Source organism: Chelon labrosus, assembly GCF_963514085.1.
Source record: "Chelon labrosus genome assembly, chromosome: 1".
NCBI lineage: Eukaryota > Metazoa > Chordata > Actinopteri > Mugiliformes > Mugilidae > Chelon > Chelon labrosus.
The window spans coordinates 16704265-16719926 of record NC_140337.1 but is presented as its reverse complement, the minus strand read 5'-3'; the positions used below and the strand labels follow the sequence as shown (position 1 = coordinate 16719926).

At 42.0% G+C, this 15662-nt stretch overlaps 1 protein-coding gene across 1 annotated transcript in view; it reads left to right on the top strand.

The window, feature by feature from the left end:
• The window catches only part of ppp2r5b (protein phosphatase 2, regulatory subunit B', beta), a gene marked incomplete at both ends in the record, with an annotated part of 36064 nt that extends 22858 nt beyond the window's left edge, over window positions 1–13206 (top strand). Inside the window, 10 exons of the mRNA XM_084547126.1 lie at window positions 1286–1378; window positions 1779–1909; window positions 2824–2883; window positions 5692–5800; window positions 8874–8927; window positions 9354–9404; window positions 9515–9634; window positions 9826–9953; window positions 11380–11481; window positions 12978–13206. Of these exons, the coding sequence (XP_084403252.1) occupies window positions 1286–1378; window positions 1779–1909; window positions 2824–2883; window positions 5692–5800; window positions 8874–8927; window positions 9354–9404; window positions 9515–9634; window positions 9826–9953; window positions 11380–11481; window positions 12978–13206 (1077 nt within the window). The remainder of the gene's footprint in view (window positions 1–1285; window positions 1379–1778; window positions 1910–2823; window positions 2884–5691; window positions 5801–8873; window positions 8928–9353; window positions 9405–9514; window positions 9635–9825; window positions 9954–11379; window positions 11482–12977) is intronic.
• Between the last annotated feature and the right edge of the window lie 2456 nt (window positions 13207–15662).

The window sequence follows — 15662 nt, the reverse complement described above, 5'->3', positions numbered from 1 at the left end:
ACATCTTGAAATAACTGGTGTTCTTTAAGAGCCTAGCATGCTAATGCTACGCAAAGCTTTGCAGATGCACATCTACGCTGGCTAATCTTGTCAGCTTCTTATCCTGTTGTTGGCACTTTAAACTTGTATAATACGTAGCCGTTGCCTTTGCCTCGCTCTTGTTTGTGCATTTGAATTCCCATAATCCTTCGCTCTGCAGCATAGATGGAGTGCTGTGTAATTTGATACCAACGTGCAACAGCTAATAAGCCTCCAGTGGGACCCTTTCTCGCTACCGTAGCATGGGCTAGCTAGAAGTTGCCCCACTTAGGGGGTTTTGGGTGTAGCGGCAGTGCACTGTATAGTGCCTTTAAGGGAGTCAGTGAAAAGGTGTGACTGGCCACTAGTGGCTTCCTTTACTGGAGGCTGTAGAGGGTGCAACATTTGTCCAGTCAGTTTTTTCCTGTTTTTGCACCTCTAAGGACAGTGGGCCATGCCACGATGCACGCAGCTCCCACCAAAACATAGCTGCTATTTAAAGCAAAAACTTTCTGCCAATTAATTATCAGGTTCATCAGCCTGAATCACAACGCGGCGCTTTCGCAAACAACTCCTAAATAGACTTGATGACATTCAGGCGTTTAGTATGGTCACGTCAGCATCTACAGGAAGAGATTAGGCAAAATGTGTGAAGCTGTGTCTCATAGAGCAAAATATTTTTTTTTCGTTCCTCGCTCACTCTGAATCTTTTCATATGAACAACTTGAGCACAGAGTGAACAGGTAAAACATGATGCTGTCTCTTGCTGCCAGCGATATTGCTAATGTCTGGAGCGGCTTTAAAAGATTTGAAAACATATTCTTTCTTGCCAAGAGTTTGATGAGAAGACCGAATGCGCCGTCATATTATCTGGTCAATATGAAGCTACAGGCTGCAGTCTATTACTGTAGTTCAGCAATAGGAGTGGTAACAGTGGGAAGTGGCTGGCTTGGACTAGAGATGAAAGGTTCAGCATGCAGAGGGAGTTAGTACAATAAAGGAGAAACCAGAGACTGTCACATTAAAGCTAAATGTGTTTATCCTCACATTTCTAAGCCTGTCTCTTTGAATTTCTCTGCTGTTATTGCGCCATCTTCTAATTCATGTATGAAGAGTGCTTTTGTCAAACTGAGCTGCAAGGTTTATCTATAAGTTAGCAGCGAACAACTCCTTGCAAGAAAGTGAATCATTTCCAAAATTAAACTGTGACTTGATTAAAGAAACACACTAAAAGGTAATCTCTAATCTTTGTTTGTTTCTCCGTTAGCTGGTGTACGAATTCTTTCTGCGCTTTCTGGAGAGCCCGGACTTCCAGCCCTCCATGGCCAAACGCTACGTCGACCAGAAGTTTGTCCTGCAGGTAACGTTCTCTCCTTTCTGATTTTTGTCAAGTCAAAAGTCCTTAGATGTTTCCAAAACCCAGATAAACGTAAAGGTATAAATAAATGAAGCCTTGCTTTTAAACATTGTTGATGTTGTAATCTTTAAGTGCCACGAAGCTGTTGTAGTGGAGTTTTTGTTGTACATTATTTATGTTTTATATGCTATTAACTGTTAGTGTGGAGTGCAAATGTATTATTGTGACCATGAAATGTTCTTACAAGATAAGGAAAAAGTCGAAGTATTATTAAGGTTGAAAACAATTCAGATTTGTTTTGTGAGGAGCTGGGTGTTCTAGCGAGGAGGTCAGAGAATGAACGCAGCCTTCACGGGTGCAGAATTACATGCATAACATATTTGTGCCTCCTGTGTGTGTCTAGCTCCTGGAGCTGTTCGACAGCGAGGACCCCAGGGAGAGGGAGTACCTAAAGACCATTCTGCACCGTGTCTATGGAAAATTACTGGGCCTCCGAGCCTACATCCGCAAACAGATCAACAACATCTTCCTCAGGTACGGGCTACAGTCCGCCAAACTGATGCACAGCATTTATAGAGGAGCTATTTATAGCGTTTCAACATCAATAAATCAAACATCAGCCCACAAACAAAGGTCATCAGCAGGAAAAGGAGCAGCCTCTGTGACCACTGTGATCTTTTTTTTTTTCAGATTTGTGCATCACTAGTATAAAGACTGGTTGTTGTACGATCCCTAAAGCCATCCAAACACTTTAAACCAGTGGATACGCTGTCAAAACACTTGTTCAGTGTTATCAAGAGCTTTATTTGGATCTATCAATGGAAAAGCCTGAGAACATATCCAAAACAGCTGTAGCTCTTGAGTGTCTTGTTTGTCTACTTTTAATTCATCTAATTTTTATGAAGCTTTGCATTCTAATCCCACAGCAGTTTTGTAAGTTTCTCTATTGTACCTCCTTTACCTGCAATCTCTCTTGGACTATTTGGTTAATTGTAATCTTAAATCCGTTGTAAGGTCGTATTCTGTCTCATACAGTATGTGCAGACAGTGCACATTTGTGGCCACGAAACTCACTGAGTCAGCCGCATATCTCCATCCGGTATCTATCTGGAGAGCTAAATCTTTCTGTAGGGGCACAAATCTCCCCAAACGACGTGTTAAATAGGTCTGACTAGTCAGAATGCTATGATGTACAGTCATTTTTCATCCTCTCTCAGGTTGAGTTGATGACTTTTGTTGTGCAAGCTCATTGCCATTGTCTTAGCTCATCATGATATTGATCAGTTCCTCGGGGAAGTCATGAATACCATTGTCATGCGTACACGGGTCAAAGGTTTTACAGTTTCTACAACCGCCTTAGCTGCTTTTTATACTTGTCAAACTAGAAACTATCTGACGCATCTAATCATTTGAAGTCCCCTCATGCTTGTGTTGTTTCTGATCTCTAGGTTCATATATGAAACTGAGCACTTCAATGGAGTCGCAGAGTTGCTGGAAATTCTTGGCAGGTTTGTAGACACACATTTGGATCCTGCTTTGCTGCTTTGGTGCCAGTACATCAAGGCCCGGAGAATGTATTAGGAATGAAATCCGATAAAACAAACACGGGCACGCGTACAGTACTGTACTAGGCCAGCTGTTCCTACCCACGGGACAGCTGGTAAAATAGTGACCAAAGCTGCTATGAAAAATGACTACAAAGCACAACCACTGGCGCAGCTGCTACAACACATAAAACAACATGCACATTTTCATTTATCACCCGTCTTATCAGGTAAACACAGCCAGCGGAGCAAAGCTTGACTACGTGAGAAATGAGACTAAAGAAGGCAGGGAAATGAGCAAAAAGGGGGGTGGTGGGTATGAGGAGTGGAAGGAATATGACTCAGAAGTTTGTGTCGTTTTCTCGCTTTATCTGTGAGGAAAAATATGAGGAGGACAGAAATGAAGAGGAAAAAAATATGAGGAGGACAGAAATGAAGAGGGAACAGTGACGGCAGCAAGAATGGAAAGATGGCGATCACTGACGTGTTAAAACTGACGTAGTTTTTTTATGTACGTCAGCAGACTACATTGCCTGATCTTGGCTGGGCTTTAGAAGAAAGAACCTGGGATTCAGATTTTTTTGGGGGTAGAAATGTGGCCTCTCATTCTTTTTGTACAAAAAGTTACAGGCAAGCTTGAACGTTTTGGGAATCATGCTTGCTGTCCTATGAATATCAACCTCCTGGCTGCGGGGATGGTGTTAGCAATCAAGCAAGCTATCATAACGACTTGGAGAAAGGGGAACAGTTAGCCCGACTGTTTAAAGTGGTTTTCACTAAAACCTTTAAAGCTGACTTGTTTACATTTTATTTAAGCTGTGAACAGGCTAACTAGCTTGTGATTTTGGGTTGCATCAAGTGAGGAGAACCTGTTAGCATTTTTAGCTAGCTCTAATTGGATAAAGCAACATGAAGCAAACAAACAAACAAAAAAAAACAACTGTTGGTTTTTTCTTCATTGTTTGTCTTTCTCTGCGGAAATTCTGATTAACCATCTACACCAGCATTTAGCAGCTAGTTAGCATGCCAGCAAGGTAGCGTGTAGCCTTGTGAAGCTACATAAAAGGCGAGTGTATACATACTTCTGTGAAAAGAAAGCAATGGATATTTGCTTTTGTCTCAGTGCCTGTGTATTTTGTTGAGCCAGAAATGGCTTTAAAGGGGAAGAGACATGAATATATTCCTAGATTTAAATAGATAGACTTATGTGGATAGACTAATGTAGGTTGCTTGAGCATTTGTGTTAGCAGTTAGCTAGCTTGTTAGAACGACCAACGAGTTGTGTGCCTTTCTCTGAAGGGCATTTAAAAATTCAATTGGTGAATTAATCCTTCCTAAACACACTGGTAACTTAGATGCTGAATATTAATCCAAATCTACATGTTGGTTAGTTCAGATAGTTGTTTTGTTAAGCTAAATTACATAAAAGGTAAATCCCATTAAAGATGTAAGAGAAGTAAAAGACAATAAACCAATAGGAAATGAGAAATCAGACAACAAACAACAAGTTTTAGGGTCAGTTAATAATAATTTGTCGCAAAAGGACATTTTTGGTGGCTGGAATCTAACTTATTGTCCATTTTCAGACGTGATACTTGTGAAGGAGTTGAAAAGAGGGATATATCCAAAGAGGTGAATGCTGGTCATGAGTAAAAGGTTCAGCAAATTTAGTGAAAATATTTATAAAAACGTCTTTTAACTCACAAACATAGTTTCACCTGTGAGTTATCAAAAGGTCAACTTAGAAAAATGAATGATGGCTTTCGAGGTTTGAGGAAGGTGAATGAGAGGATGAATCCAAGGTGAGAATAGAGGGACTGACGGAGATGGAGATGGAGATGGAGATGGAGAGGGGGGATGAGTGAACTGTGAGTCAGAAGTGGAGGAAGGAGGGAGAGCAGCAGAGGAGAGAGAGAGGTTTGTATTCATGTTGGTGGTAACAGAGGTATTTATAGCTCCTCCCACACCCGGAGAGAGGGAGAGAGAGACGGGTGAGAGAGGATGCAGAGGGGAAGGAGACAGAGAGGTATTCAGAAAAAGGGTGAGAGGGAGGCAGAAAGACAGATTAGAGGAACAGCAGGGGGGGGAGATATTATTGAAGGAATGTTCTTTGAAACAGACGACGCCGCTTTTAGAAATGTTAAAGAGAGACGAGCAGGTAGACTGAGACGGAGACAAACACCGACGACTCAAACTGACAAACAGATGCTAAATAAGTCGCACACTTTCCAAGTTTAGTTCCCGCTCTTCTGTTGCTCATGCTTTGTCTGTATGTCACTTGGAAATGGACATGGTACGAGCCGAACCGTAAATAAATATCAGTTTCTGCTGCTTTCTTTTGAGCCTAAATACCCAGAATTTTCACTATGAGTCAAAATGTGTAGACTTGCAGTGCTATTAGCTATCAGTCTGCAAAATTATGATACTTTCAGAATAATCTTCCTTCCTGGAGCCTCAGGAGACTGTGGTTGATATATAGAATGATTGATTGGCCATTTTTAATTAAGACATTTATCATCTTCCAGCTTCTAAATGTGAGCATTAGCTGCTTTTGTCTGTTTTGTATGAATTTTAATTGGCCAGATACTGTATTTTGAGTTTTTTTATTCCATTATCATGAAATGAGGATCAATTGATTGGCTGAAACTGTTACTAGTTACTAATTAAGTGTACTCACTGCACGGTGCTTTAACTTAATTAAAAGCAGAAAGGTTTGCATACCGCGGCGAGAAATCTATCTCTTGAGCTATCTTCTCTTCTCCTCTGCTGCAGCATCATAAATGGCTTCGCTCTGCCCCTGAAGGCCGAACACAAGCAGTTCCTGGTGCGGGTCCTCATCCCGCTACACACGGCAAAGTCACTTTCCATCTTCCACGCACAGGTCAGTGAGAACCTACGCTAACATTATGTCGTTTGTATTGAGATTACTTAAAGTTCGCATGCATAGGAGAGATATTTATCCAATTTCTTTTCTTCCACGAGTGTTCTTATAGTTTTTGAAGGCCCGCTTCAAAAACCGATGTTCTTATCTGCCTGTATTCTGTTTCCACCATTTTCAAGCCAAAGCACTTCTCTGTTGTGTTTGCCAGAGTCCAGAAGCCTTTCAGACAACCTTTAGATCTTTGTAGACTAAAACTGTCAAATGAAAAAGCCAAAAAAACAAACAGAGACAAGCTCATACCCTTTATTGTAGGTAGCTACCACAGAACATCAAACTCGATTTAAGTTTATCTTCTCTCTACGAGCCTGTGTTTTATTCCGTTATTAATCTAGCCGTCAGCGTCACTGAAAGTCCGATTGATCTCTGCAAGGGTGAACAGCGTCTCTAATCATTTGGCTTGAATATATGCATGAATGAGGATAAAAGCCAGGAGGAAGAAGAGAGTCAGTTCTTACTTTGATGTCTCTCAAATGGTAGTTGGTAAATGGAGGTGATGGAGGCTATGCGTCAAACGAGCCACTAGGAGGCAGAGTTGAGTTACAGATAACACTGCAGTGAGCGCTCACCTCTGAATCACACTCGGTGTGAAGCTGCCTTTGGTTTCTCTGGGCTTGTGTTTTTTGTGTTTGCGTGTTTGGGTTGTAATAATATTTGATGACACAGATGGCTGCTGCTCTATTGTGCGCGCGTGCCTGTGCATTTTATTTGTGTCGCACATTATTTGCCTATGCAGAAGGTACAGTTTGTTCTCTGGTCGGAGGTGTGTGTGAGTGTGTGCATTCCCGGTCTCAGCATCACCGTGCCCTACATTTCTCCCCATCTCTCTCTCCCTGCGGTTCACACACATACATTATTCACACGCTCAAACATACTCTCGGTTTGACAGGGTCACAGGAGAAACGGCGCTCGTGATCTGCAGTTTTGCACACAGTAGGGTGACCCAGTTCTGGCTGTAAAATATCAAAAATATGATGTTACGGTATTTTAATCATGGCTTCTCAACACTGTGAAATACACTGGAACCATCCGTTTGTGTCACTGAATTGTTGCACCAGCCCTAACTTGGTTTAAGTAATCAGAATCATAGGTTTCCAAAAATAAAATGTATTGTAATGTATTGTTTTGTTTTGCTGCTGGTGATTTGATTAGCACCAAAAAACATCCTGCTCTGTAACTCGTAATAGATTTTCGACCAGTCCAGGTGCCAACTGGGATAGGCTCCAACCCCCCTCACGGCCCTCTTCAGGATGCGCAGTAATAGATAATGAATGGATGAATGGACTTAAAACATCCACCTACAATTAGCCTTGGCCAATAAGCCAATTTCCATTAGTTTCTTTGTGCAGTGATAGGAGCTGCACATGGCTCAGCAAAGAGGAGCAAGGCAAGTTTGAATAGTTTACTAATCTCCACTTTGGCATTAAAACCAAGCGGCAACGTCTGATGCTTTTCCACAAATGACCACTTGATGCTGGTTCCAAAAGCGATTTAATGGAAAGCCCTGCATAATGAACTGCTTAGTGTTTACAACCTGCTACAGAAAAGTGGGCGTTATGATTATATCAGGGATTTAAGATATGCTGTATTTAATCTAGGGCCTCTTTGGTGACAAAACTAGTCTTCGGGAATCCTAGTTTTGTGTTCACCCTATTGGTAAAAAAATGCTACAACATGGACAGCATGGCCAACTACATTATTGCAGAGTCGGGATTGAAGTGGCTTGGCTTTTCTTTAGCTTAGCTTAGCTTAGTTTAGCTTAGTGTCACTGGAGTGCTGTAAAAACTTGAAGCCAGCTCAACTTAGATATGTACTGCATCTTGTCCGTCATGAAGCGACTAGCTAGCTAGCTAGCTAGCTGCATATCCTTGGCTTCCACTGAAAATTGCATTGTAGCTTGTTGCGCTATTGCTGCTACTCTGAGCTAATGTGAGCATAAGGATTGTTCATGATCGTTCATCCATCTTTATACACAATTAGTGATTAAAAGTACGCCCTGTAGTCTTGTTTGCTCACTCCCATTGACAAATTCACAGGTGAGACCATTTGAACTTTTCCCGAATGACCTCTTCTCCAAAAAGCCAAACCCCGTCCTGTCACCTTGACAAATCAATATCGGTAAAGTCCTCGCCTTCAAACCCCTCAAACAAGACGGCGTCCATAATTCTTCGCCAAACAATAGCGACCTGCACCCGCAAATCCCGCAACGTGACAACGAAATCCAACATCATATTTACCCGGGGCGATCCCTCTAATGCCTGGTTAATGCTTTAAATAGTTTGACCTATCGTCACCTTTATTTTAATCCTCCTCTTTTTCCTGCTCTTCTTTATGTTCAAACTGAACATCCCTGCTTTCAACGCTCCCATTTTATTTTAAGCCTCCGATCCCTCCTTTGATAAACTTCTGTAACTTCTGCTGTGTTGAACGTGAAGGATGGAATGGCTTGGACGCCCCAAGGAGGAGGAAAATGGGCTTAGAAAGAAGAAGGACATTAAAACAGAAAAACACCATGTGACAGTACACAACCTCCTTTGTCTGTAACTATAAAACTGGATACTTTTAATTTAATGACTTTTGATGTGACTGAACCAGAGCAGTCATAAAACGAGGTCTAAATGGGACTCACGAGGAAAGGCGAGACGAGAGAGAGGTCTAAACTCTATCTTACATTGCCCTTAAGGGACTTCGTGTGTGTGTGACATCACTCCTTCCGAAGTAAACACAGCCTCCGTCGCCACGGTGCACACTCGCCACGGCAACCGGCCTGGGCGGAGGGGGCAACCGCAAAACACACACACGCACCACTCGCACACTCTCAGAATAATGAAGGGGAGTGATTGCTCCTCGCAGAGACGCGCACGCCCGCCCGCGCACACTCGTCTTTCCGATCTTTAGCAGCGCGTAATCCCGAGGGATAAGAGCTAAGATCCCCCTTGTCTCCTTGACAGCTTGAGAAAGTTTGTGTGTGTGTGTGAGTGTGAGCATAACCCCTGTGTGTTCTCTGTCGTTACAGCTGGCCTACTGTGTGGTGCAGTTCATGGAGAAAGATGCGACAGTGACCGAATATGTGAGGCTGCTTTTCATTTCTAAAACGCACCTAATCACGACATTTGAAAGGACAATTAATCTGTAATTCAGATTTATAAAGTCTGTTGCTTTCACTGCGACAATCACAGAATCTGTTAGCTGTACTGATGACTCAAACTTCGCATTGTTTTGAAGCCCGCAGCCTAAGTAGCCTGCTATTTAAACCCATTTGTGAAGATGCAACCCAGTCGCTAAGAGCTTTATTTATAGCATTTGCTATGACTTACTTCTCCATTCAGTGAAAAGGAGACCCACTGTAAACTTAATGATGTTTCTCTTAATGCAGACACCAGAGTATGATTTTGAGTTAATGGAGGTGGTAGAGATGGCCGCCATCCAGCTGCCCCGCTGAGCTAATGGCCACGGTGTTTATTTTTATCAATGCGTGTTCATTTTCGCTCCGCAGATCATCAGAGGGCTGCTCAAGTACTGGCCAAAAACCTGCACGCAGAAAGAGGTGAGGCGGATGATGATTAAAAGCAGCAGGTGTTTCCCTTTTCTACTTTATCGCTCTTCAACCAGCAGAGCTGAGAGCACTTTTTTTTTTCTTTTTCTGTGGGTGTTTAGGTGATGTTCCTCGGGGAGATCGAGGAGATCCTGGATGTGATAGAGCCGTCTCAGTTCATCCGGGTTCAGGAGCCGCTCTTCAAACAGATAGCTGCCTGCATCTCCAGCCCTCACTTCCAGGTGATAAATTCGCACCACTCACACCCAGATTAAAACTTTTGGAAGGTGACAGGATTGAAATAAATGTGATTACAGTAATCTGATTACCAGTAAAAGACTGTCGGCGACTGTAATTCAGTTACTTCTGATATAAAAACAGTGCTGTTTGACTTTGCTAGATGAAAGTCAACTTTTCTCCGTGTGCTTTACAGGTAGCGGAGCGGGCTCTTTACTTCTGGAACAACGAATACATCCTCAGTCTGATAGAGGAAAACTGTCAAGTCATCCTGCCGCTGGTGTTCGCCACCCTCTACAGAGTCTCCAAGGAGCACTGGAACCAGTCAGTGGCACACATGAACACAAACCCACTCTATTCATAGCTTTTGAGTTTAGCCTCCGGTCATATTGTTGAGCGCAGACGGCTGGTTGGCTGGTAAATAGATACAGGCTACACCCTCGTCTCTGGTCCAGCGAATAGTGGAAAATTTAATTTAGTGTAAGAGTAGCTTTACTGAAAATACCTTTTGAGGAATCAGCAAGTTTTGGAAGATTAGCCTGTCGCTGAACTAATATGAATCATCTGGAGCTAAAAGGATTAGTTCATTAACTGGTTTGTCAACCACGACAAAATTATGGCATCATAAAGTGATGCCATAATTGTGATTAATCATTTAAATAGCTTGTCAGACAAAAATGCAAATGGATCCCCCGCACTGTGATCTCAGGTTTTAAGAGTTTTAGATTGTTGATGCTTAAAATGTCATGTTGGACTGTAGGGAACTGAAATGTTTTAATATTTTGAAGGTCTTCTGTTATATTTGTATTCAGCAAATTAAGGCACTTGTCAAAATAATAGTTAAAATCCTACAATTACGAATGAATCAACTGTTGTTCATTCATTCGTGATTTCTACAGAAGTGGACAAAACACACTGATACTTGTAAGGTTACTATATACCAAATATTATATAAGAAAGTCAAAGTAAACATGTAACTATGTTACTATATGTACTACTATGGTGTTATTATTACTGACTCGTTCATTTGTAAGGAACAGTTGGTTCAGTCAGTAATATTTCATCATATTTTAAGAAGAAATCATGTTTTTTATGTTAAATCTGGCTTCAGTTATCAGATAAATGAGGTTAAGTAAAGGTGAGATATACACTGATCAGGCATAACATTATGACCACCTTCCTAATATTGTGTAGGTCTTCCTTGTGCCTCCAAACAAGTTGTAACTCATCAGAGAATGGACACAGGCCTTCTGAGGGTGTCCTGTGGTGTCCTTGAGTGGGGGCCTTTGGGTCCTATGAGTTGAGGGGAGGGGCCTCTGTGGATCCTCCCACAGATACTTGATCAGTTTGGGATCTAGTGAATTTGGAGGCCAGATCAACACCTTGTGTTGTTCTTCATGTTTTTTTGAGTTGTTCCTAAATCATTTTTGTGTGTGTGTCTGTGTCAGGCTGCATCCTGCTGGGGATGGCTGCTGCCGTCAAGGAGTGTCATTGCTATGGGGTGGGGGTGCCTGGTCTGGTCTAGGTGGGGGGATGCATGTCTATGTATGCCAGGTCCAAAAGTTTCCCAGCAGAACATTGTATTGTCATCAGATGGTCAATGTTATTTATGTCTCCTGTCAGTGGTCATAATGTTATGCCTGATCGGTGTGTAAGCCAATGGAAAATTGTAAATGTACCTCGTTTCTTTTCACGACTGCCCATGAAGCGGCTCCTCACCAGATTCATAATCTAAAATGTGTCCCTCCAGGACCATTGTGTCTCTGATCTACAACGTGCTGAAGACCTTCATGGAGATGAACAGCAAACTGTTTGATGACCTCACTGCCTCCTACAAAGTGGAGAAACAGAAGTGAGTATGACTCACTGTCTTTGTGTGGCGTGTGTTTGTGTTACTGGATACAACAGTGACACAACAAGAGGAAGAAATAGGAGTCTTCTTAAGTCATGTTTTAGGCCGTATTTGTTCCATTATCCGTCCTGTTATATTTCACATCGAAGGCATGAATCGCTGAGGTCATCCGTTGAACAGGGATCACATCATGATTCCAGTTATTCATTACCCTGTTTCAACTCAAGGCAGCAGACGCGACTGGGGGAAAAGATGTTTGTGGCAAGAGTTCAGCATGTTGATAATTATGTGCTAACTTTGCTAAGTGTGAAAAGAAAAGACTCACAGTCAGCTGGGATTTCTTCTTACCAACACCTCTAAAGCTGTTTGATTAAGCCATAGAAATGAAATGGAAAAAAACATAGTTTCGGTAGTTTTAGGAGAGTTTAGGTGCTATGGTTATTTTTAGTTATTACCCTCCTCTGGGCAGGACGATGTACCCCACACCTATAAATACCAACAAATATTTATCAATGTTCAGAGACTTCAAGGCCACTACCCTTACATGTGTCCTTAAAGCAGTTTAGAAGTTAACATGAGAACAAACTATCTGGTGTGCACAAGTATATTTGAGGTCTAAGACTGTAGACAAGCATGTTACAGTCTTTATCTATTGTTCACTGCAAACATGGGACTGTTTCTTCCCTGATTTAAGACTTTCAGGTACTTTCTTCTTCTACTACACTCCTTCTCCGCAGGCAACCTACCAAAAAAATGCAGCAAGCCCATAGAGAAGTGTTGCTTCCAAAGTCCCATTCACACGAGATTAGTTTTGCTTTGATTTAGAAATGACCCCCCCTACGTCTGTGTTTCCTGTTCGCTGGGGGAGAGTTTATGAAACGACCTGGCAGCCCCATCTTTACTGATGTGATAAACACATTAATCACCACTAAAAGAAATCTTACACATCATAATGTCATCCATCTCAGCATCCTCCTCGATTTCGTTCGTCTGATTCAGTTTTTGAGCTTGCATTTTTCTGAGAACAGGTCAGCGACATCTCGGCTGTGCACCCTAACATCTGTCCAGACTTTGCCTTCATAATTTTTAAATGAAATGAGACTCAACTCTTGAAAAAATAAAGACACGCGCGGCCAAATCACAGAGATGCGACAGGGACAGATACAAACTACGGACATGGTTGATTCACACGATATTAAAATCACAGACAACACTTGCAATTACCAGAAGTTAACAGAGGCCCCCCAGGTAAAACTAGTCCTGTGTGAATAGGGCTAAAGACAAACTTTGTTTCTGTGGGAAAGCAACTAATCTCTTTCCCTTTTTTATTTCAGTAACCTTTATGGCCACCATAACCTTTGCTTAATAAGGGAGAAAAATACGAATGTCTCGCCAAGGGGTTGCATCATTAGCTTGCTCAAGAATCCATATCTCTTTTCTCCCCTTTTGACTTCATCGCTGCCTTTTCTCCCGTTTCATTTAAACTGCCTCTCCAGGGAGATGAAGCGAGAAAGGGAGCGTGCCGATCTCTGGCGAGGCCTAGAGGAGCACCAGGAGCGCCGGATGCAGATGCTCACAGAGGCCGCCAGGAACCAGCGCAACCTCCAGGAACGAGGCGAGAGAGGGGACCCGCTGAGCCCTTCGTCCCCCCAGACGGCTCACTCCGACCAGCCCGAGCTCAAACCCAGTGCGGCCTCCTCTGGAGCCGGGGAGAGCGCCACCTAGGTGCAGCTCTACAGGGATTTGTTAATGTGGAGGGGGGCGGGGGAGGGAGGGTAGGGGAAGGGGAGAAGACACGGAATTTGTTGGTGAAAGTGTTGGGAGACAGAAAAAGGTACAAAATAACTTTATTTTTTATTTTTTATCTTGTATCATCGAGGGGGCGCGCTTTTTGTAAAAAGGCACAAACTCAGAGGTGACCCAAGGTAAAGACTTTGTACCTTTTTTCTGACAGAGTTGTGTGAAACTGGTTCACTTTTTTGCTGTACACACATTACGTTGCAGAGCAGAAGATGAATATTGGCCAAAAGTGCAGGCTGTCATTTTAACTAACGGCTGGTTTCTTTAACTGCAGGTCAGCTGGCCTGCTCCAAATCAGCCTAAAAGTAGGAGATAAAACGTCTCTTTCGGTGCAACACTACCCAAGTTGAACACGTGTCTTAACGTGTCTTAACATTTAACCAGCCGAGTCGAAGTCTGCACCGCGGCCTCGTATTTATCTTTTGTTCCGCGAGGCTTATTTCATGCGTGGATAGCACAATACATTAATAAACGAACGAAGCAATTTCACACAAATGTCCCAAAACTATCGCCACACAGACCAGACACACACAGACACACACACATATATTTACTGTAAATATCAGAAGACAGAGCTACCGAGAGTGTGCCCAGGTCAAACAAATCTCACACACCAACGATTGACTGATGCGCCAAAATGTTTCTCACGCACATACACATGCAGACACACACACACACAGCTGGTTCTGGTACTTAATCCTCTCCCAATCTGCCGGGTTCCACCAAAGGACGAGCCTAAAGTCCCTCAAATAACCACTGATGAAGATGATGATACTGATATAAAGTACAATAATGTTCCTTCTTCTTACTTGTTACTCTACTACTACTACTCTACTCTACTCTAAGTACTACTGATGATGATGATGATAATGTTTTTATATATATACATATGTCTCTGGATATTTCTGTAGTGTATTATGGGACAAACACTAGTGTAGCAGATACCATAAAGGGGAAGGCCGACTCGAATTCTGAATTCACATCACACGTTTAATGTATGAGGCCATAATGTGAGTGCTGAAATTCAGCAGAATTCCCCTTTAACAGACCTTAAAGAGGGGAGGAATGACCTGGATTGAGGGTGGCTGATTCTTTTATTTTGAAATTCTGTGATATTTGTGGCGCAGCGGCTGTCATTTAAAAATAAATCATAAAAATTCCCAAACGAAAATAATGTTTTAAAGGTGCCCTGTGGATTATTATTATTATTATTATTTTTTGTAAATACAATTATGTTTACATTCAACGTTACTCACCAAAATGCCAGGAGGCCTCACCAAAAAAAAAAAAACAACTAAAAATAAAAAAAAAGTAGTTTAAAAACATTTTAAAACCTACTTTGTTTACATGTTTGCCCGCTAAGCCGTCTTCTTCTTCTTCACGGCCTTAGCGGGAGCATTGCTACGTTGTTTTGCACTCTACTGCCACCAACTGTTGATCAGTGGAATAGTGTGAAACCATTTTTTTTATTTTTTTATTTTTTGTCAAAAGTTCTTCAGGGTACTTTTAATTTTACTGTCGGCTGCATATTAAATCGCAGATTCTGTGGTTAGGAGTTTTACAAATTCAACTAATTGCTTTGTTTACATTCACAAAAGTTGAATTTTGTGACCTGCCACCATACAACCAGGCCAACTATAGCTAGCAAGCCCCACCCAACACAGAAACGCCAGGGAAAGTGAATGAAGCGCTCCACGAGTATTTCAAACCAAAAGAAACACATGCACCACAATCCAGTTGGATTTCTGAACCCGGAGCGTCTGTAGACAGAGCAGACTTGACGCTGCTAGATGGTGACCATGACGATGATGATGATAACTTTTTTGTTTTTTCTTCTCGGTGTGAACCAACAAAAATCTGTTTATTCTTGTCTGATCATTACGATAGAGTGATAGGATAAAGAGAGGGCAGGGGGGGAAAAAAACAACAGAAAAAAAAAAAATTATTTTAGCAATATTTTCATTCTTTCAGGATACTCTGTGTGTTTTTAGGGGGTCAAACAGGAAGTGGGCGTCACACTCAAATGTTTACCCCCCCACTCTTGTTTTTACTCCTGTTACGTCCTTGATATTCACATTGTCTTAAAAGGTACTTTCTGTGTAAATTTATTTGATGAAAAATAATTTTGCTTTGTAATTATGTTGTTTATTTTCTTGTTTTTTTGTATGATCTTGTTCATTTTGTGGAAAACTGATACCGATGCTATTTATTTTCTATTTGATCAGGAAATGTATCTTTATTTGAAGACGATGGTCAGGTTGTGTTTGTGTGAGTGCGCGCGCGCGAGTGTGTTGGTGCGTATCCGGCGAGTGTATCGGTGAGTTAGGAGGCATGCGTAGATGGAGTGATAGAAAACGAGAGAAAGCAGTTGTCTCTTTGCT